We start from the raw sequence: 22418 nt of genomic DNA, 5'->3' as shown, positions 1-22418 counted from the left end.
CTAAATCCCTCCTTTGTCCTGCCTTTGGTTTCTCCCCCAAACATCCCATAATAAATCCTGTCCAATCCCCAAAAGCTCCTGCCCTGCATCCTCTTATGTCCCCCACACCTCCAGCCAGCAAGCCCCCTTAATCCAAGAGGTAACCTGGACAGCTGCTCCCCATGGCTTATGGTGATGGGTTTCATGCCTGGACACTGGGGCTGAGGCTCTGCTGGGACAGCCCTGGGAGGGGACAGGACAGGGTGTCCTTTTCTCTTAGTCTTTAATTGGGGTTCCTGCCTGCCATTGTGCCCCCTGTGCTCCTCTGGGCTTACGGAGATGGGCCTTTCATGGCTCTTCTGTGATGGGTGTGGGGGTAACCCAACAATCTGTCAATAGCCTATCTAACTACGTATTTAAACCTACTTAATATCTCTTATTTAAGCCAAAAAAAAAAAAAAAAAAAAAAAAAGCAGTAAATCAGAACAGGAGAAGAGCATATATGAGGTACAAGAATAGGGAAACAGAAATCCAGGGTCTACATCCTTTTACTGCTTCTGATTATTATTCAAACTGGGATTACAATTAAAAATATTTCATCATGCAGCCATTCATTCTTGCTAGAACAAAAGGCACCACACACAACCAGCTCTGTGAGAAGTCTGTTGGTGTTTACCTTTCCTAGAGAAGGGCAGGCTGCTGTTTTATACAGGGCTACAGAAGCTCATCATTTCTCTGGGTTATTGTCTCCCTCACAGTCTGTAGAGCACAACTTTGGAACCAAGAGCTGGGATAATGCAGTACTTCCATGCATGCCTTTAATGTGACTGCCACCAATGGACAGTAAAGATAAATGATAGGTACTTCTAAATGCTCGATGAAGCCTCATCCTGAGCACATGCAGGAGCTGAGCATTTGTAACCTTTCACCTTATAGCATAGTATTCTGTAGCAGTAAAGTATCCTGAATTTGTTCAGAGTCAATATCACGGGCAACAAGCAACACAAGAGAGGATCTTAGAGAAGATCTTGCATAAACATCTGAGTAGAGACCATAACTACACTACTGGATTCCTCACAAGATGGAGTATCATGGCAATAGGTTGGATGCAACTACCTGGGAGACCTTGGGAACAAAAACCTGCACAAGGAGGCATTAGCCTTAATTGGAAAGAAGGGCTGATATTGCCATGTTGGGGTCTAAATTCAAAGGTCTGGAACTTATTATTTCCCTTCTCCAAACAATTGGACTTTTTGCAGACTTTCCATTCAAATGTCAGACAAGGAGGCACTACAACTAGTATTTTCTATGTGAAGTAGGATGTGACAAAAAAAATGAACCTTGTAGAGGGATTACATCAAGCAAAAATAACCAACAAGTGTTAGGCAAGGAACTTTAAATATATTAATGTGTATAAGGTGAATTACTTAGGCACATATTGACACAATAGCAGAAGACTGACCCATCATAGAGAACCCATCATAAAGATATTACTGTTGTATAGCATATAGCATTTCATGACATACAGCACTAAGGTGACATGTTGATAAACAATATTCTTTTATGATACACAAAGGGTGAACATCCACGCTACGAGCAGTTTGACAGTGTACCTCACCAAGTATTGTTGATTCATCAAAGAGACCAGGCAGGAGACTGTAAGATGTTTCCTTTTTTTCTCTCAGACGGAGCCCAAAGGATTGCAATGGGCACTTGTTGCAAGAGCTGTCTCCTGTGTGCTGATGCAGGACTCGGTCCTTTACTCCCTTCTGTACAACATGAATAAAATATCACAGAGAGACTGTGAAATGGAATGTATTTCTATGACAGCGGTGTCCAGATGACACCCTTGAAAAGAAATGCTTGTTTTACACAGGGCTTAACCAATCTATGTAATTTACTGCCACAAGCTATTTTTGTGGCTTATGGTTTAGCAGATTTCAAAGCAGGATAACACTTTTACAGACATAATAAGAACACCTGCATTTACATTAAGTCAGATAAAAGGAAAACACAGAGTGGGTATTAATATATAGAGAAAAGGCAAGATCTCTGGGACAAGAATCAACTGTTTCTATTTGTCTGGACAACGCCTAGCGCAAAGTGAACTGATTCCTAGTATACAAGTAACATGGATAAATAAGTAAAGGCTAATCTATTAGCTATAAGCCAGCTTTAACTGTTTAGTGCTAGAGAAAATATACGAGCACATTATCTCACACATACATAAAGATTTCTTGCACCTTCCTCTGTAACATCTGATCTGAGCTACTGTCAGGGAGAGGATATCAGAATACTAATGGCATGAGTCATCATGGCAGTTTTTGAGTTTCTTCATAACAACTTTAGGACTCCTTTGATTGTGACAGAAATCACACAAAATACTGTAACACCACAATATACAGAAGTAAAACTAAAATCTTATTTCCTGCATCCACTCCAACAGAAACTAAAGAACAAGTGAAGAATACAGGCTTTTCTTTCATACTAAAGTATTTTGTGATTTTTTTTGTTAGTGGCTAATCCCCTCATGATTAAGCCCCTCCCAAAGAGGGGGTTTTCCCCATAAAAATCACAGAGTTAACATAATTTTGCAATTTCGTTCATCTTCCTTTCATGTTATTTCCCTTTTTCTACCCTTCACTCCATGACTCTGGTCTTTTAAGACTCTAAGCTCTTCAACTTAAACACTATAGACCTGGGCATGAAAATCTGAGCTAGTAAGCCTACAGGTGAAATGCAGCACCATTCACGTTTGACATCTCACATCCTGACTCTCACTTGCCTCCTACTGTTCTGCCTGGTTTGCGACTGAGCAGTCTTCTAGTTACAGAGTTCACATGAACAAAACGGATGGAGCTCCATATACTGTGTTTGCAGAGTTCCCAGCAGAATGAGCATCTGTTCCGAGAGTTCCTTTAATACAAACTGAAAATGCTAACAACCCTGACAAGCACAGCAGAAATACCAAACAGAAGCAAGTGACCACGCACACAGGAACAAGCTAATACTCAGCCCTGTGGTGACCTTGTATTAGCGCTGTGGTTTGCTTTTCCTGTTATCCTTCAACTGCATTTTCAGGTCCCTATTTCCTCTCTTAGTTCTTCCCCTGACAGCCTACTCGTTCCTCACCACTGCACTGCTCAGTACTTCTTTGATCTGCATTTCTTTTGGGGAACCTACACAGCGTGCATTTTGTACTTAGTCCCCCTCCCTGTCGTTTTAATTTACATTGTTAAAGCAGCCATTGTTAAAGCCAAGTACTTTATGTACCGTGGGTATGTTTGTCAAACAAATACTTCTAAGGGCTCACCTGGTGCAGGTGTTCCTCCCCTGGCCAGGAATCACCTATGAGCTTCATACCTACAGAGTTCAACAAGTGTAAAGGCTTCATCATCCATCAGCACGACAGCGCATGGAGGCTGCAATATCACTTGACTGCTTCTTCTTAAGATTTCCACGTTTCCAGTGCTTTGCATGCTGCGTAACCTGCAGTTAGACCAAGGCCAAAGAGAATATGGGAGAGAGAGAGCATTAATCCCAATGATATTTTCCCCTCAGCGAAAAGGAGTGTTTGCAAAGCCTCGAGATGAGCCATGAAAATTAATATTTGGGTGTCACATAGCTCACGGCCACTCACTCTCAAATTAATTTTGTAGACGGTGCCTGCCGAGTGGGTTTGGTCTCCACCTTCACTTAGAAGAACTTACGTTTCCTTCGGTTTAACTGGACATAATTCCAGGGTAGAGAAGTTCTGGGCTGTTGCAGGTGACGGCGGCCGAAGGTAATGTGCAGACGCTGGCTGCTAAAGAGGAAGCGGGCCGCGAGGACCGGCTCCTTCGGGCGGCCAAGCCGCCGCGGGCAGGGCCTGCGGGCCGGGCCAGGCCTTCCCGCGCCGGGCAGGGCGGGCGGGGACGCGGCGAGTCCCGCCGGCGACCCGCGGCGGCTCTGCGTCCCGGCAGGGGGCGCCAGAGAGCGACGGCAACAAACCCGCCCCGCCGAGCCGCCGCCGTTTCCCGGGGATGGCGGCGCTGATTGGTGGGGGCGGCGCCTCGCGATTGGTCCGCAGGTGCCGCTCGGAGGGGGAGGGAGGGGGAGAGGGAGGGTATATGTGGAGGGTATATGTGGAGGGAGCGGAGCCAGCGGAGCGCAAGCACTAGGGGAGCGGGGACGGAGGGTTGGGCGCTGGCCGTCTCTGGGCGGGCGGCGCAGGCAGCGGCCAGGGACGCACATCCGTCTGTCGCGACAGCTGCGACTCCCCGCTGGCGGCAGCCGCTCCGGGTGTCCGTGTCAGCGGCGGCGCTGGCTGGCCCCAGCCATGCTGTGCTATGTGACCAGGCCGGACGCTGTGGTGATGGAGGTGGAGGTGGAGGCGAAAGCCAACGGCGAGGACTGCCTCAACCAGGTGAGGGGCTGCGCTGCGCTCTTCACCCCGCCGCCGGCCGGCAACGGGTAACGGGCGGCCGTTGGGCAGCGGAGACCGGTGGTGCCTGACAGGCGAGCACGAGAGCCGGCGGGTGCGCGTCTCCCCTTCCCTCCTCCCCGAGCCGCCGCGCCTGGGGGGGGGGGGGGGGGGGGGAGGGGGGCGCGAGGATCACGGCCTCGGCAGCTCGCGGCGCTCCCGCCGCGCGCCCCGGCCGTTGCGGGCGGCGGTGGTGCGAGGCAGGGCCGTGCGGCTGTGGGGGCGGGGAGCCGCCGCCGCAGTGTCGTCGTTCCCCCCCTTCTGATTTGGTTTTTTTTTTTTTCCTTTTCTTACCCCCCGCCCCCCCCCGTTCCATGTTGGATGCAGAGGTTGCTGCATCCCCCCCCCCCCCCCCCGCCCGCCTCGGGGCTCTTCGGCCCTTCTGCCTTCCCCCGTACAGCGCGTGTGTGGAAGGGCAGGCCTCGGCCTCACTGCTGCAGCCTGCTCTGACTGTCCCTAGGTGGGGGGCACGAGTGGGACCCGCCGGGCCGGGGTGAGGCCGCCCGGGCGGTGCCGAGATGGCCCCCTGGCCTGCTGGGGCCGTGCTGTCGTCCAGGTGCTTTCGCCCTTCTGTCACCACCGCCTAGATGTGGCTGCGGTGGCTGCCGTGAGGATGCTGGAGAGAGCCAAATGTAGCAGCCCAGTCTGTTGGTGGCATCTAATTAAAACTTGTGGGTTGTACTTTTTTTTTTTCCTTCTTGCCTAGCAAGTGCTGTTGGCTGTGATGTTGAGTAACAGATATTCTCCTCTTCTGGAAATCCACTGGCCTTCTTAAGTGCCTGTCCTGGGGGCGAGAAGGGGGAACAGAATTTGACCATGGAAGTCCGTGTGGGTTTTGGCTAGTGGAGCTATTCCCAATTTATTCTCAGTGTTTGTCTGCATGCTTTTTTGTATGCAACTTAAAATCCAAGTAATTAAGTAATCTTTTGTATAAAGGTGCTCGCAGCAGGATTTCTTTTTTTGTGTTTGAGCAATCTGAAACAATACTTGATTCAGGCAATATTTTTTATCACCATGTTGTAGCCTCATTATAAAGAACCTCTGTGTTTCAGGTTTGCAGAAGGTTGGGAATTATAGAAGTTGATTATTTTGGACTGCAGTTCACTGGCAGCAAAGGGGAAAATCTGTGGCTGAATTTGAGGAACAGGATCTCCCAGCAGATGGATGGTTTAGCCCCTTATCGGTTGAAATTAAGAGTCAAGTTTTTTGTAGAGCCACATCTTATCTTACAAGAACAGACAAGGTAAGGTAAAGATGATTGTAAGTAGATTTGACTTATTATTTTGCTTTCAATTTCTGTAACTTATGAAAGTGATAGGTTTTTTCCCATCTTCTTGTAATCTTGCTTGACTCTTCTGTGTAGTTTTAAAACCTTAGTGTTGTTTAAATGTGTTATTCCTTTTTTTGAAAAAAAAAAAAAAAAAAAAGAAAAAGAAAAAACCCCAAGCTGGTAGTATTGTAAGTGTTCTGTAGCTACCAGTAAGTAATGAGTGTAGGTAATTCCATAAGCACTTAGTGCTGGAAGTGAAAGAAACTAAGCTACCAATAGCAAATTACTTATATGGTATTTGCATGTCCGATAGTAACCTCTGTTCAGTAGTGTTACTCTAGGTCGTTCTAAACCACTGGTACAGAAAGGCAGGAAACAATTCCTCCCACAGAGCAAAAAAACTTGCTGAATTCCTTTTTGTCTGGTATTATGTTACAGTAACTTTCAAATAGCTACAGGCCCTTTGAGGCTACAAAAGAAACAGCTGTTTTGCTGCTTCTGGGACCAGTCCTCTTGACTAAATTGTTATCCTGTTAGTCAATTGTAAGAAGTAGTCTTCTAAGATTAGTTGTGAACACTTGTTTTTACTCCTTGAGTTTGATTACCACATGAATTGCAATTGAGTTTTCATTAAAGAAAGCTGTGCACATGTATATTTAATGTTGACCTTTTAAAACTAATTTTTGCTGTTAGTTTTAGATAGTACAGTTAATATAAATGGGGCAAAGTGAAGTCTAGTGTCTACGTGATAATGCCAAACCACGTTTTCACTACTCTCCTTAACTTGGTACTTTCAGAATTAAGACCACAGATACAACATGGTTGTTCTGCACAGAATATTTGTCTAAAGAGGCTGACAGCATGATTTGGTGTTTATTTTGTAGGTAAAAGGCTTTGAGTTAGCAGCAGGCATATATTGTTTTATTTTTTGAGCTAACGTGCAGGGGAGAGGCTTTTGGGGAGCAGTGGTTTCAGCTCACCAATCTGGTTGAAGTTCTCAGAACGATGTGGAATTAGACCATAGCTGTCCTATATAATAGCTTTAGTTAGGCAAATGCATTCTAGCCAAATTCCAGTCTTGATGTACCTTACTTTGGAAAAATAAATTCTACTGTCCACGGCATATCCTCGGGCTCTTCTTGATTATTTTTCTTAAAGAAACTTGTCCTCTTATTTAAATATTGTCAATGAGAGTAAGTATAAAACCAGATAACAAAGGATTTTTATGTAGAACAAAAGGAGCAACACAATTTCATACCTAATGACGCAGAAGAGATTACTCTGAGTGTGTTGGATGTGTCTCCACACACAGACCAAATCAGGGTGAATCTGAGGAAACCTAAAGCTGATATGATTGGCATTTTTATGCTATCCTTGATGATTGTTTGTTCAACTTTACAAGGTTTTTGCAGACACCTGTATTCATTCCTGCCTTCAATGCTGTCAATGCAGGACTTGGAAGGCTGTGCACGTTAATATAGAGCTTGAACTGGTGAAATGTACTCCAGGGGCCTAAAAGACAGGTTATGTAGCTAGAATGTAACAGAGCTTGTATACCTACCTCAAAGTAACAAGTGCTTCTCCACCATAAAGATGACTTTAAGAGGTTGTAGGTGGGACAAGCTTTCTTTTACCTATGAATTAAGACTGTTCTAAAACTAGTATTTTAACAAACAATTTTAAAATTAATTGAGGCTCAGTCATCAGAAGAGATCTATTAAAATTCTGCTTTGGAAATAGTTATAATTTTGGAGATTAACAGGCATTGAAACTAATATTTCATGTCACTCTTGCAAACATGAATAGTCCTGAGGCTTCAGCTAAGCTGTTCAGTCTAAATCCTGAGTGTTTTTGGTGTTCTTGCTAAAAACAAATAAGTTGTAAACCAGTTTGCAATAACTGCCTTTGTTGTGTATGCCCAGTAGTCTACATGAAGCAGACCTAGAATTCCATAGTGCCTGTGGTTAATGTATATTTCTGTAGTGCTGACACTGAGTTTCAGTAGATTTACTTTTTTCTACTTGAGTCTGCTTGAGGATTCACTTATGCACATAACTGTGCATTTATATTTAGTTTGTACGTAAGCGTGTGTGGTATCAAGGAGAAGATGAAAAACTTGTTAAACCTGTCACTGAACTTTAAATCAATAGGTAGTATATCACAGAATTGCAAGGATTAGCTGTACAGTTACAGCTGATACCTTGTTTCTTACCTTTACTTGCAAAGTCAGTGTCCTTGGTTTCCTTTAGCAGTTATGTCCACAACTGATATATAGGGTATTTCTCTTGTGTGAAGAAAGCTGAGGAAGTCTCCCAGTCTTTTACTTGCTGCCTCCAATGCTGTTTTTTCGTATAAATTAGATGCATGTTGAGACTGCTTTTGAAATCTGGGAAGCTGCAAGTAATTCTAAACTTTGTTGATATGCTTTGTCTTGATGATAATAATGAATGTTGTGACTGAGTTGTTACCAGGTTTTTTCTATGTACTTTGGAAGCTTTGTCAACCCCAGTTATACTGCTTCATTAGAGATCCTTGTCTTGCACTTAAATTTAAAACTCAGGTGTGTGTTTGAAGAAACTTAATGTTCAGGTTTCTACATGCTGCGTGAAAAGCTGATCTGGCAACTGAACATCAACCTCTGCTTCTGTTATCTTTAATCAGTGTGCAATCCAGTGGAAGATCGCAACCTCATGCATTTTAATCTTCCTATGCCAGGGAGCCTTCTCGCTACTGAGTGCAAAGGCAGAGCAGGTTGTAATTGTGCCTTTGACCACTGTGGCAACAAACCACCTCACCATTTGTGTTGTGAATGGGAGAATTGCATGGGGGGGAAAAACCTTGTTGCTACAAGAAACCTTGTTTCTTCCCTTTAACGGGGTTAATGGTGGTTTATTTCTTTGTTCTTTGGATCTCCATGTCTAATTTTTTATTTGACTGCCTGGTACTGAATTTCACCACAGGATTTTGTAGTTTAGAGTTGTTTTCAGTGGAATGAAAACGCTTCAGTGTGAGAATGCTATTCAAATTTAATCTGCTGCTGTCAGCTGGAGTCTTACAAACAAGTCTGAAATATGAAGAGTGTGCTTGTTTAAAGGAGCTTGAATAACTATACGTTTTTCTGAATGGAAAATGACTGAAGTGGCTTGAAGAGGACTGTTATCTTTTTGCTTAAAGATACATGTGGTGGCCCAAGATTCCAGATCATAAACTCTGGCTTATGCCACATTTGCTTTCATGGTTTTCTCTATGTCTTGGTAGGTAATGTAACAGTTGGTAAAAGAAGTGAAGAGCAGGGGTTTTGGTGGTTTTATGTATCACATGTTACGAAGCTCTGAGTTACTCCAGTGAGGAGCTGGGACTCGGAGAAGCGATTGTACTGGCCAGGTGGAGTTTTCAGGGGACTTTGGGACGGGGGGAGAAGACGGGCTTGCAGGGCTGCCGGCGGGGCGCAGCGCAGTGTGAGGCCGGGGCGGGCGGCGGCCGGCAGTGACCTCAGCCGGCAGCCGCTGGGTGAACAGGCGGCCGCGGCGCTGGGACGTGGCCCAGCGGCCGGAGGAGGTGGGCTCCCGGTTGGCCTGCACCTCGTCTTGTCTCGGGGCAGGCAGTGCCGCTGCTGCTGCTCGGGCTTAAAAGCTTTCTTTGTGAGACCTGATGGGGCAGGGAGGTCTTGCCGCTTGCATCCACCTTAACGAGCGTGTTTGCTGGGCTGCGTGAGAGGCAAATTGTGCCAAACGGTCCTCCGGGAGAACAATGGCTTTAAGTCTGGCAGGATAAGTCAACGTTGTGGCAGTCGCACAACAGTAGAGATTATTTTGAAGTGAATCGTTTGTTGAGCAATGTACGATTTACCCAGATGTACTTCAGAACGGGCAAAGTTATTTGTCTTGTGTAATATGACCAAAAATCAAATATACCTAGTAAGCCATGACAATTTAAAACAATGTGTTGGATTCTAACAAGCCACACAATCTCATGAAGCACTCAAAAGAGCTGTGTTTTGCCAGCCTTGAGATAGTCAGTTATTGTTTTGGAAGCTGTCAAAAGTTCTATGTGATGTTTGCCAGTATCTGAATTTTATTTACCAAGTACATTGTTTTTGCAGTGTTATCCAGTTGTATTCATGAATTAGTTAATTTTAAGAACTGGCTTGTTGAATATTTTGAGCAGTTAGATACATGTAGTAGGTAGAAAATCAGAAAAAACATCCTATTATCCTATAGCATTGGCTACACAGTGCAGCAGTGTCATGGTATTTGTTACAATGCAATAAAGCAGTCTGCTGTAATAGACACCAGGGTGAGTTTAATGGGTCTGTTTGTCTAAATCAGAGTTGAACTGCAGTTGGTAACCTTTCACCCACTCTGCCGAGAGCAAATGAGAACAAAGATACTGAGGAACATAACTGTAACTGCAATGGCTTTGCTTGTTCAAATGGAGTGGCCTTATATATGCTTTTAAAAACAGAATTATAGTATATAGATCTTTGTCAATATATTTTTAGGGACAGCAATTATGCCTCTTAATTTTGATTCCTTTAGACTGCAGAGTTGTAAATGTACTTCACAGTAGGAAAGAGCCTTACCCTGTGGTAAGGAGTGTCATACCCCAAAGAGAACAAACAGTTCCTTGGGACCTATGCTAAGATTCTTGCCAGTAGTCTGGCAAGAGAAAGGGTTCTTTTGGCCATACTTCTAGCTTAGGAATCATTAGTCATATACAGATACTTTTTATTGGTAAAGGATTGGTGTTTTTCACTTTTTCCACTGACAGCTAAGTCTAGAGCTTAAAAGCTTTTAATATTGTCTTCAGATTTCTATTTGCCCTGTTTTCCTTTGCTTGCTTAAAGTAGTGGAAACAAAGTTTTCAGTGCAGAACTTTGATTCCTAGTGCACATAATTGTCTTCAATGAGTTAAAGATAAATTAATCTTGTATTATGTACACTCTACACTTTTCATAGTACTTATTTGGTGGGGTTGTTATTGCCAGTTCAGTTGTATGAACACTTAACTAGGTGATTTGCCTCCTGTAGGGATTTCATTGTAATGAAATACTGACAGGTTTCTGGTAGTGCTTTTCAGTATAGTCAGCCTGCAAAAACTGCTTCAGAGGGAGGCAAAAAGCAATTGATATGATATCTAGGTTTGTGACTTTGGTAGCTGTAGTTTATTCTGAAATGGGCTATCTGCTGAAATCTTCTTGCAGCCCTCCCTTCCTACCTTTGTATCAAATTATTTATGTGCAACTAAAACAAATTAATCACACTGTACATTTGACTTTACTGACCATTTTAATATGCACATAGAATTTAAATTGTATAAAAAGCACTGGGGAAAAAATAAGGATACAAATTGAATATAAAATCACCAGTGTAACTAGTGCTTGAAGAAAGCATGTGATCCTGTTCTAAATTCTAAAACTGCTTTTTCTTCTTTTGGAAGGGAAGAAATTCTGCCGGGGCAGTGACTAATGAAGTATAGCTTTGGCAAACTTGGATGTTTTGTTCTCTAATCAGTATTTCTATGTACTGTTTTCAACTACCAAACTCAAAGAAAACGTTCTGTAATTGAATATACAGGAATATCTAGCTAGCATGAGGTTTGGGGGTGAAACTAGGGCTGGTTTATGTTGCATAGACTGTCTTTTGTACTAATGCTGTCACATGTAGAACTTGAGCTACAAGTGCAATGAAAAGTTCTGTTTGTTCTTAAAGCTGCCACTAGTTGTTCAATGTCCCAACATGTCTGGCAGATGTTAAGATGACTAGGAGCCACAATAATTGGTTGCTAAAGTTCAGAGTTGTGAAGACTTGTTTTCTATGAAGATTTAAAGGTGAAATGGAACTTTGGCAAGAGTAGTAACAAAGCTGCAGAACGTGCTAAGAGAATATTGAGGTGGCTGGGGTAGGAAACATACCTTTTGTCTGACTTGAGTTACTTGTCAAGTCTATAACAGTTAATGTGTCATGTATAACTGAACTAGTGAATAATGCAGAAACAAAAACAATTAGTTTCTTATAGTGCTCAAACTTCGACATTTTACTAGTGGTGTTGTGAATGTAACCTTTAGAGGACTTTAGAGACAGTTCAGTTCTTTAGTTTTAAATCAGCTCATTGTTCGAAAACTTGCTTGGTGAAAATTCCATTAAGCATAAAATACTAACACTGAAATAATTCCTTGGAAAAACTGAGTACTCTTTTACTGCACAATCTGAATATCTTCAGAGGTGGGAAAAGCTTTAACAATTTTTTCATTGTATCTAGATAATCCTAGAGAGGGGAGGGACAGTGGATTTAGTGCTATTAAGTGATTAGGTCACAATATAATTTACAAAAACTTACATAAATACTTTCTGGTAACTAATAGAATCTGTAATATGGCCAGGTTTTCTATTGATGATCTGTTGGGTCCTTTAGACTTGGCAGAATTAGATAAGGAACTGCCTCAAGGCTTCTAATGCTTTAGTTTTGCTTGACTGTACTCAGCAATAAAAGCACATTCTTTTGCCTTTTTGTTCTAAGATCAAAAGACTTTTTTTAGTTTTGTGTGAAGGGAAAAGAAGTCTGCTTTTTATAATCAGATTTTGGCTGGTGTCAAGTTTTGAACCTTGAAGAGGGATGATTTTGCAATGGATATTAGTACAACTTTGGAGAAGTGCAATCTTAGGCTAGATGGGCTAATCGGAATCTGCACTAATCGGAATCACTTTTTCAGATGTATAAAATGTTTGCAACCCTCACTATCTTTCAATTTCTAGGTGCTTATCCTTCCTCAAACACACTTAAGGACTCAATTAAAAAAAACAGTGAATTTGCTACTTGAACTTTGGTTCAGGGCGGCTGCTGTAGCAGATCAGTATGAAGTCATTCATTTCAAAAACTCATTTCACTGTCAGGCCCTATGTTAACTAGTTTCCGATCTATTATGGGTGCAGTGTAGGCAGTCGGCGTGGGCCAGCAATGGGTTCTTTAGGTGCAGACCAATAACTTTGAGAGGGACTGTTAAAGACAGGTGTTTGTCTGTTTTCTCTGACTCAGCAAAATAGCTTACCATAGTGTAAGCCTGGATATGAACTTGCATAGTTCTAGTACTTTGCAATAACTGTCCTTTATACATGCCATACCTTTGTCCCCTGTATAAGAAAAGTGCAAAGTAGCTTAGATGTTTTCCCTGACATGATAGGAGCTGGTTATGGGAAACTACTGTACATTAGCTGATGTGATGCTATTTCACATTGTACATTAAACTTGTCTACATTAAACTATGCCATTACTGGCTTTTTAGTATTGGAATGTGACAAGCTGTGCTTCTGCTGTAGTTGTTTCTGTAATGCATCTGTATTTGCGGGAGCAATCTTTTGTTTTTCAGCTCCCCTCTTGATGTCAATAAGGCCTTCCCACCAAGGGGAGAAGACTGACTTTTCCCTGTGTAGTCAGTGCTGTTGTATGCATAAAATAAACTGAAGATAAAAACATTTAGGTGTGGTAGTTGTAAACATGCTTCAGCTAATGAGAATAAAATTGTCAGATATTTCTTTGAAATATTCTATGTGTAATTAGTACATAGTTATAATGACTGGAAAACCTGTTCTGAATAGAGGATCAAAAGTGCATGAAAAGCCATTTATTTTATGAAATGTTGATTGAAATTAGGGAAATGCCTACTATTTGAATTTGTTTCAGCCATAGTGTTTTAGTAATTCATCAAATACTTTGTCTGGATTTATAAACTGAGCCCCAACAATAGGAGCGTGTACAACCAATGCATTTTAAAAGCCACTGATATGCCTTTCTGTGGCCCACGCCAACAGAGTTACGAATTAGCAAGGTTAGGAGAAAGGGATTGGAGCAGAGGTTTGGGACTTGCTCAAAAAAAATCCTAAACAAGGAATAACTTGCTAACAGTGGGGACAACTGTACTGTTTGAAGCTCTGGTCCTCTTGCCACTGAAAGTTCTATCCTGCACAGAGCAAGGATATTGGCTTCTACCAGACACCCGCTAGAACTACTGAAGTGTAGAGTGGTGTCTAGACATCAGAGTGATGCAATTAAGCACCTTTGTCACAACTGCAATGAAGCTCTACCATGCCTCAAACTGCTTGCAAAGGGAGGTGTTGGAGCTGTGATTTGTTGCAGGAAATGGATTGTAGGGCAGCTTATGGGGTAATTTAATACTTATTTTTTTCCTGATTGCAGAAGTTCTGGACGTGGGGCATCTTATGGGCCAGTATTTTCTTAGCTGCAGCATTTACTGTACTAGAGCTAAGAATGAACACAAATTTTCTAAGTTATGTAATAATTCATAGTGCTGAAAAAGTAGGCTTATTTGCCCTGTACTGCAATGGAGTTGTAGAGTGCTATAACAGGCTATACATAAGATATTACCCAAAATTCCTGTTGGAAGGAAGGCTAATCATTTGCTAGCATCTTCAACTTGACATGAGTGAGAAAAATGTAAATGTCCTATTACTATGGAAGCTAAGAAACATCCCTGTACATACTAGGCTTTGTTTCTTGTAAGATTTTTTTCAGTGTTATGTAACTACTTCTGCATCTGGTTTCCATAAATATGTTGAGTCTTAAGAACAAATGCTAATAAATTTTTATTGTCTTCCCTGAGGGGAGATAAGGATGAATTTATAGCAGTTAAGGTAGACTATAGGGGAAATTAGCAGGCTGCTGTTAGTGTTGGTGGAAACTTTTATTTTTCTAATTAACTGACCTGTTAGATAATTAAGAGCAGCTTTGTGAGTTTTCCAGCTAGTTGTCAAACCTGCCTTGATCCCAAGTGTAAAGGTTGGTCTGACAAATGTGCTTACACAGTAGTTTTTGTATTTTATTCCACAATGCCTTTTCAGATGTTCCAAGTTATTCTGTTAATCATGTCACTGGCAAAAAGCACCATCTTACCTTTGACTGTGGTGGCAGAGGCATTTCAGCTGTGTAGAGAAAGTGTGACTTTTCCTGTTGCTTGATAGATGTGTGTATGCTGGTTTGGGCTGGTCTTCACAAATTTGCTCTTCTGAAATGCAGAATAACTTGTAAATGGCAACCAAAGAAATTTAAACATAAGAAACTAATCCAAATACATTTCATTGATATTATTTAATTTCACTAAATTGAAATTACTAAGTGGCCTTAGGAGTTACAGCAGTTCTTAAGAACATGATGTTGAAGTGCTCATTTCTTTTAATAGTGCTTTTAGATACCATCTTCAGTTGTAGCCTTATCTTTAAGTGTAAGTGAAGAATAAGATGGAGTCCCTTTTCTTTCTCTTGTGCCGGACTTTCTCTACTTGGTATCTTAATTGAAAATTCTTGATTATCAAACTAATGGTTACCAAACATATCTGAGATGTTGTTTGATACATATCTTGATTACAAACATCTTTTAACATTTTGCATAAGCAAACATTTCTGATTCCATTGCAGGCATATGTTTTACTTGCATATAAAAGAAGATCTTCTCGCTGGTAATCTTCAGTGTTCTTCAGAGCATGCAATTGAACTTAGTGCATTGTTGGCACAGATGAAGTTTGGAGATTATAACCAGAACACTGCCAAGTACAATTATGAAGAGTTGTGTGCAAAAGAGCTCACCACTACCATTTTGGAGAGGTAAAAAGAACACAGTGATATAACCTCCTTTTTGGAGACCAAAAGCATAAGATCGTTATGCCCTTAATTGCTGATGCTATAGTGTATCTTGTGTTGGTAAAAAAAATAACTTGGGTAGCTTTGGGGAGCAAAACACACCCTGAATGTTTAAGTAATGTTCTGATTTCAGCTCATTTTTAAGTTTGCTTATGAGTATTTTATTATTTTGAGCAAAAGCTGTTGAACTCTAGTACTTGGGAAAATACAGGTATCCAAATACTTGGAGCAGGGTAATCAAACTGCGAGTATGTCTTAGACCTACAGTTGTGAAAGAAAGTAACAAGAATTTATGTGGCTTAGTACCCTTATACTGAGAAGTGAACAGGATTCCCGAAACACCTTCATAGCTTGATTCGTGAATATCAAGAAACTTTCAGTGTGTCATGCTTTTCTGTAGACTTTTTTTAGTTATGACCTTAGTGGTTGTTGAGGTAAATATGTTGGGTGTGGGGCAGGCTGTTAGTTGGAAAGCCTTGATTACGTGTAGCTTTCTCGTTTCTAAGCAAATGCACAGTATTGTGTCCTGAACATTCTCAGGATGTTTTGGTAATTTTTCCATCCAGTTCATGATTACTGGAAATCTATAGCCAGATAAGGCAGGTCAGGAGCATTTAATAATCTGTTTAACTAGGTCATCTAAACACCCATGTTAAAACAAGCTGCTGACAGTAACAGTGCATACTTGAGTTATCTCACCTATCCTTCTTCTTTTTATCAACAGCATTATTGCAAAGCACAAGGAGCTAGAAGGTTTAAGTCAAGCTTCTGCTGAATACCAGGTTCTACAGATTGTTACATCGCTGGAGAACTATGGGGTAGAGTGGCATTCAGTGAGAGATAGTGAAGGGCAAAAACTCCTTATTGGTGTTGGACCTGAAGGCATATCCATCTGTAAAGATGACTTCAGTCCTATCAACAGGTATGTGTTTTGTGGAACCATTTTCATCTTCCGTTGTTCAGAAGTACTGAGTATGCCTCTAGTTTTCACATAAATCTACAAAACTGCTCTACGAATTACTAAAAGGAGCTATTGGGACATAAGCTCTGAGGACACTACCTGCTTATAATCCGGATGACAGCTGGCCTTAATACTCTTGATTTTTACATGTATCTTTGAGGTGGCATGTTCAATCCATCATTACAGACAACAGTCAGAGATCACTGTACTGTCTGATAGAAGTGCACTGTAGTAGCTTGTGGAAAATGGCCTTATCCTTAAAAGCTAAATAACCTTTCTTTTTTTATATTCATTTATAGGATTGCTTATCCAGTTGTTCAAATGGCAACTCAGTCTGGGAAGAACGTATATCTGACTGTTACCAAGGAGTCTGGTAATAGTGTAGTTCTCTTGTTTAAGATGATCAGTACAAGGGCAGCAAGTGGACTCTATAGAGCAATTACAGAGACACATGCATTTTACAGGTCAGTATTGCCACTAGAGTGAACTGCTGCTGGTCTTCTCCACAGTATTTGAATTAAGTGCTTAAGTGGCCAGCAGTCTGACTGCACTTCAGAAATTCTCTGCAAAATTTCATTGTCTTTGCAGCTTCTACTTTCTTCTTAAGTCCAGAAGCTGAACAGGTTTTTGCTGCTTTACATTTTGTGGGGTGGGAGTACAAGACAAGTAAGCAAAATTTCTTCAGTTACTGCTACAAATAACAGCACTTCAGAATATAAACTTACTGTGTTCTTCGATACTTCATAAAAAATACATATGGGTTTTGTCCCTGTGTAAGAGGGAGGATGAGAGCAAAGTAGAAAAAATTCCGTCCTTCAGAATATGTAGGTATAGCTCTTGCCTGTGTACACCTTGTTTCTCCTTTATTTGGTTCCTCCAATTGCTAGAAGTTACCTGCATGCCACCTTCCCCTTCCACGTATTTAAATCTTCCTACAATTCCCCTGTCCTTGCTCACATGCCCAGGATTTTTTTTCATGCCAGCAGCTATCCATTGTCTTTAACCTATTGTTCTTTGATGTTCTTTGAGGTAGGGGTGCTATAATCATTTGTTGATGGCTGATTTTTTTTTAGAAACCCTTTTCATTCCTACTGTGAGGTCCAACACTGATCAGTAGAACTGTCAAAGACACCTAGTGGTGTTTTCTTGATCTTAAATATTACCTCAGACTGCTCCATTTACTTTCAGTGCTGTTACTTCAACTTTGGGAACAAATTATTGTAGGGATAGGTTTATTGGTATTAACTAACCAAGTTTGCATTTGTCCTATTGTTTTCTAGGTGTGACACTGTCACCAGTGCTGTCATGATGCAGTATAGTCGAGACTTAAAGGGCCACCTAGCATCTCTATTCCTGAATGAAAACATTAACCTTGGTAAAAAATACGTCTTTGACATTAAAAGAACATCAAAAGAAGTTTATGATCATGCAAGGCGAGCTCTGTATAATGCTGGCATTGTGGATCTTGTTTCAAGAAGTGACCAAACCCCACCAAGTTCCCCCCTTAAGTCTTCGGAAAGTAGCATGAACTGTGACAATTGTGAGGGTCTTAGCTGCCAGCAAACGAAAGCTCTGCAAGAGAAGTTGCGGAAGCTAAAGGAGTCCATGCTTTGTATGGTGTGTTGTGAAGAAGAAATAAATTCAACCTTTTGTCCCTGTGGCCACACAGTATGCTGCAAGCCCTGTGCTGCCCAATTACAGGTAATTGCAATGCCATTAAGATATGAGTTACCAAATACGTGGAAGTTTTGGTTTTCTATATATTTAAAAGTCATGGATTAATATCTTTATGTTGATATTCTAGTAAAACTTATTTTTAAAATTTTGTTGTAAACTAATTCCAAAGAACATTGTGTTTTGAAGATGTGTTTGAAAGGTAAGTCTTAGCTGTGCTAACTTGCAGTGAGGGTAAGGATTAGTGGCATGTTTCTCACAATACCCTGTTTTAAATATGGAGATTATGGAAAAGTGGTTTGTTATTGTGTAAATAGAAGGAAGTCTCCAATAAGTGTAGAGACTCTCAAAATATGAAGTAAACTAATTTCCTAATGTTTTTCCTTTCCAGTCGTGTCCTGTTTGCAGATCTCGTGTAGAGCATGTCCAGCATGTGTACTTGCCAACCCACACCAGTCTTCTCAATCTGACTGTGATATGATCTACGTATACACTTTAAAACCCATCATGTACTTTTTAAACTGCACTAATATGAAATGCAACCATTGATTGTGAAGAAGTCAATCACTCTGGCACCTATCCACGATCACAAGCAAAAAATACTGCATTTTTAAACATAGAATATTCTTTGTTCAGCATGTCCAAAATAGTTTGGGACATCTTTTGAGACCAGAAGTGTAATCGATTCATTTTACTTAAAAAGAATGATGCATAAGTTTGTAGCATGGCAGTGTTGCCACAAAGCTAGGTAACCCTGGAGAAACGTGGTGTCCACATATTGATATACCCAGCGGAAGCAATGCAGCCTTTTGTTTTATACTCTCTAAATCCTTTTTAGTACAGTCATTCCATTTATTTTAATAGTAAGACTAGCTTTTACAGTATCAGTTTAGTATGGCTCATAGTTTCTGCTTTTAGTAAACTGCTTTAAAGAGGAGAGAACTTCTAAAACAAAATTGGTTCTTAAACTAAAGTTACAAGGCTTCATTAAGCAGCTGTGTTTAACTCAGAATTTTATTAAATAGAAAACAATTCTGAGAAGAGCTTTGGAAGGGCAGGACAAGTTAATCTGAGTGTTGAAGGTGGGTCAGCAAAGTCTTCTGGCTGGCAATGATCTGTGGAAGCACTATTCTGGGACTTCTTTCACAGCTCTCAATGGGCAAGGTGCTCCCAGGTTTCCCACATCCAACTTGGCTGGTGATCTCAGGAGCTGCAGTCAGCTGCCCTTTAAGTTGACTTTATTTTTGGAGACTGATTTTAAACTATTAAACATGTACCATTAATTTCTAAAATAAGGGTTGTGTATAATTTTAAATGCTTTCTTCAGTTAACATCTTTATTGGGTAGGTCATTTCCTGCTAAAATGTTTTTAATCTCCACCCCCCTACTTGGGCATTTTGGGCTCTGGTTTCCTAGTGTATTCTCCAGGGTACAAAGGGAACTAGAGACCATGTTCGGGTGCAATACTGGCTTAATCAAAGCTAGAAAAGTACATTGTCACTTTACTGAAATTTTCTGACTATACTTTTCATATTGCCTTAATGTAGCAGTAATGTGTGTTTATGCATCTGTTTCTTTGCACAGACATTTTGTCAAAATATTAAAACTCTACTTTTTTATGACACATTAGCATATAAACCTTACTCTAAGAGGGTATTTATTTTTTCACTTTGTAAAGAAAATTTTGTTTCCTCATGAAGCAAGAGCTTTGTCCTATATCGTAGGCAACTTCTGTCTTTTTATATTCAGATTAATAAAGGACTTTAAAAATCTACTTTGTGCTATTGATAAGACTTTAATTTTGTTCTGAAATTCATCTGAGTTGTTACTGAACTGAAAATACAGTATGAAGTATTTTCATGTTTACAGTCTTGAATGTTGTGTCATGTTTTAAGTGGTAAGAAAGCTTCCTTAGGTGCATGCAAACTTCAAGAGAGGGAAGACAACTGACATGGTATAACCATCTTTGTTCAGGCAGTGTACTTTAAAAGAGCTGACATATTCCAGCTGTAAAATAGCCTTCAGAATTAACTTTGTGAATAACTTCTCCTACAGTTAATTGCCCCAAATGTATGCAGTATATTCCAGTGACATAAGAGAAATGAAAAAATGCAGCTTGAGAGCAGAGTTGGAGTTTCAGCAGTCCTCTCTAAGAAAGTTCTTAATTACAGATGCATTGGTGTCTTTTTCGACTGAAACTGTTCATATTTATGAACTTATGACTCTGCATTCACATTCTTGAAGAGATGTTGCTTGGGTACTTCCAGCATGGTGCTCTGGCTTAGCCCCACTGCTAAGCTGAAGGATGTAAGACAGTGCTGGGATCAGCCCAAAGCTCTCTGGAATCCATGGGGCTCTATTTTGAGTGTGAACTGAAGTCACTTAACTATGACCTTTTAAAGTGATTTTATTGTTATCTAAAACATTATTGCAGAATAGCATGTCCTAATGTCAAGCTGGTTCATCAGGGCTTGAAGCCCTGGACCTAAAATTATTTTAGGCTAGCTCTGAAACCCTGCTGATGAGGGAAGGGGGAAGGTGGCTTGCAACTAGGTGAGGAATTCTGAATACAAGTGCTGTTTTGTCTCAGTGTGAAGTGCATTAGGGACAAGATAGTTTACCCTTTTAAAGATGAAAACTTAATCTCTCAGCAAGTGCGTGCTACTGAATTCAAAGATGACAAAAGTTCTGAAGAAAAGTTGTGTTGTCCCTGTATACCACTTAAAAAGAACGAATGGGTACACAAGTGTTTTCAGAGAAGACTGTATCTGGCTGCCAGTGTGCAACAGTGCTAAAGCACACCTTCCTGCTTCCCAGGGTTACTTTGTTCTGTGCTAACAGTTACATTAGTAACATCTAATCCATCATCCTATGGCAGTTGGCTGAAACGGGTTGTAAATTAATATAAATAGATGTTAATACTGGCATTCTGATGTAAAGCATTCAACAAGATCAAGCTGTTAAAATAGGCAAGCATTAACTCCAGGTCCTTGTAATTAAATTGGCTGTGTAATTACACATCCCTAATAAAAATAATTCCAGTAGTTAGAACTATAATCAAAGTGAGGTTTGACAGGTTATCTGGCATCAGTGGAATTCAGGCAAAGCCTGTGACTTCTGTAAATATATTCTGCCTTGTCTTGAAAAACTATGCAGAGGATGGGGCAGAAGTGGTGAGGTGCAGGTCCAGACAAGAGTCTGTCAAGTACTGGTTGTACTTGAGACTGTTGGGAGTCTAGTTCTGTACTGGCAAAGGAGAGCATGGAGCGCCAGTGGAGGCTAGTGGTTTTCTCCAGTTAGGAGGGGAGAGATTAGTATGTCAGTATGCTCCACAACCAGTGTGGTTTTAACAAAATGCTATTATCTGCTCTGAGAATTGAGCATCAAGTAACCTCTTTGGACTGTTGCAAATCACTAAGTCTCACTTGGTTTATATGTAAGATTGAATAGGATGCAAAACTATTAAGAATAGCTTTTGATTTGTTCACAGACAGCTTTCTTCAGAAGCATTTTTCAAAATGTACTTGATCATGCTATGCTAGAAAAGTTTTGCTTAACCATGCAAAACTGCTGCGGTATTTGTTGCTCAATGTTTGCAGTTCCAGTACACTGTTTCTTATAAGTACTGTGTCCAGTCCATGTGAGCTGCCAAGTGCTGTGGAGTGTAAAAGAAACAATAGGAAATTTTGAACTCCACATGCCATGTAGCCATACTGCAGAAAAAGTCAGGTCTTGTTTGCCAAACTGCTGTCCTTTCTCTGAAGATGCTTTGTCTGAATGTTGTAATGGATGGCAATGGGGAAAAAACAAAGCCCTCAAAAAAAACCCCAAAAAACCAATGGAATAGTTTGTGGGAACAACTGGAGTTTGTGTCCTTTACACTTCTTCCTCAGGAGCAAGGAAGATTGATCACAAAGCCTCATTTGGTGCCTCTCGCACCTGATGTTAGTGTGTCTGTGTACCAGGCACTCACAAGTCAGCTCCTGTACTGGTATTTGCTCCCCAAAGCTAGTACAACTGGACAAGAAAACTCACAGAAAATTCAGTTCTCATTTCTTTTCAAGGTTGCCATGCAGCTGCTGTAATCCCATCAGGTGTGTGCAATGTCATTTTAAAAGCCTATAGTCTCAAGTTTCTGCTACAAATACCTAAATGGGAAAAACTCACCTTCAGGGACAACATGACTTGCTGGGTAAATTCAGTAGCAGAAGCCCTGCTAGTTTCTTGGACTTCCTGATGGTAGAAGAGCATTCAAAGTGGCTCTGTGGAAAGGGTTGTGAGCAGGAGAGATGCTTTTACTAAAGTACTGTTACACTTAAATGTTATTAATAAACATGACAGGGATTTAGCAACAACTACACCTGTGCTAGTGGCACTGGGAACTCCCGGCCTTCTACTGGTATCTGCTTGGCTTTCATCTTC

The 22418-nt window shown here is 41.0% G+C and overlaps 1 protein-coding gene and 1 long non-coding RNA gene across 2 annotated transcripts; one reads left to right on the top strand and one right to left on the bottom strand.

Moving 5' to 3' along the window:
- Nucleotides 1-1314: 1314 nt before the first annotated feature.
- LOC126048611 (uncharacterized) lies at nucleotides 1315-3858 on the bottom strand. Its single transcript, XR_007508926.1, has 3 exons — nucleotides 3690-3858; nucleotides 3293-3468; nucleotides 1315-1748 (listed from the first exon to the last, which is right to left on the bottom strand). It is a non-coding gene; the product is annotated as an uncharacterized LOC126048611 (long non-coding RNA).
- A 270-nt stretch (nucleotides 3859-4128) lies between these two features.
- MYLIP (myosin regulatory light chain interacting protein) lies at nucleotides 4129-19770 on the top strand. The gene is made up of 7 exons (XM_049823954.1): nucleotides 4129-4384; nucleotides 5494-5684; nucleotides 15140-15325; nucleotides 16086-16283; nucleotides 16622-16786; nucleotides 17603-18023; nucleotides 18388-19770. Exons 1-7 carry the CDS (start codon nucleotides 4298-4300, stop codon nucleotides 18475-18477), a joined length of 1338 nt encoding a protein of 445 aa, XP_049679911.1. The 5' UTR covers nucleotides 4129-4297; the 3' UTR covers nucleotides 18478-19770.
- Nucleotides 19771-22418: the final 2648 nt, after the last annotated feature.

The sequence above is a fragment of the Accipiter gentilis genome, chromosome 20 (assembly GCF_929443795.1).
Source record: "Accipiter gentilis chromosome 20, bAccGen1.1, whole genome shotgun sequence".
NCBI classification, from domain to species: domain Eukaryota; kingdom Metazoa; phylum Chordata; class Aves; order Accipitriformes; family Accipitridae; genus Astur; species Astur gentilis.
This window is presented reverse-complemented; position numbering and strand designations above follow the sequence as displayed.

Coding starts and splice junctions, on each gene's coding strand:
- MYLIP (XM_049823954.1), top strand. CDS start 4,298: ATGCTGTGCTATGTGACCAGGCCGGACGCTGTGGTGATGGAGGTGGAG. Junction 5,685..15,139: donor ATCTTACAAGAACAGACAAG/GTAAGGTAAAGA, acceptor ATTCCATTGCAG/GCATATGTTTTACTTGCATA. Junction 16,787..17,602: donor GAGACACATGCATTTTACAG/GTCAGTATTGCC, acceptor ATTGTTTTCTAG/GTGTGACACTGTCACCAGTG.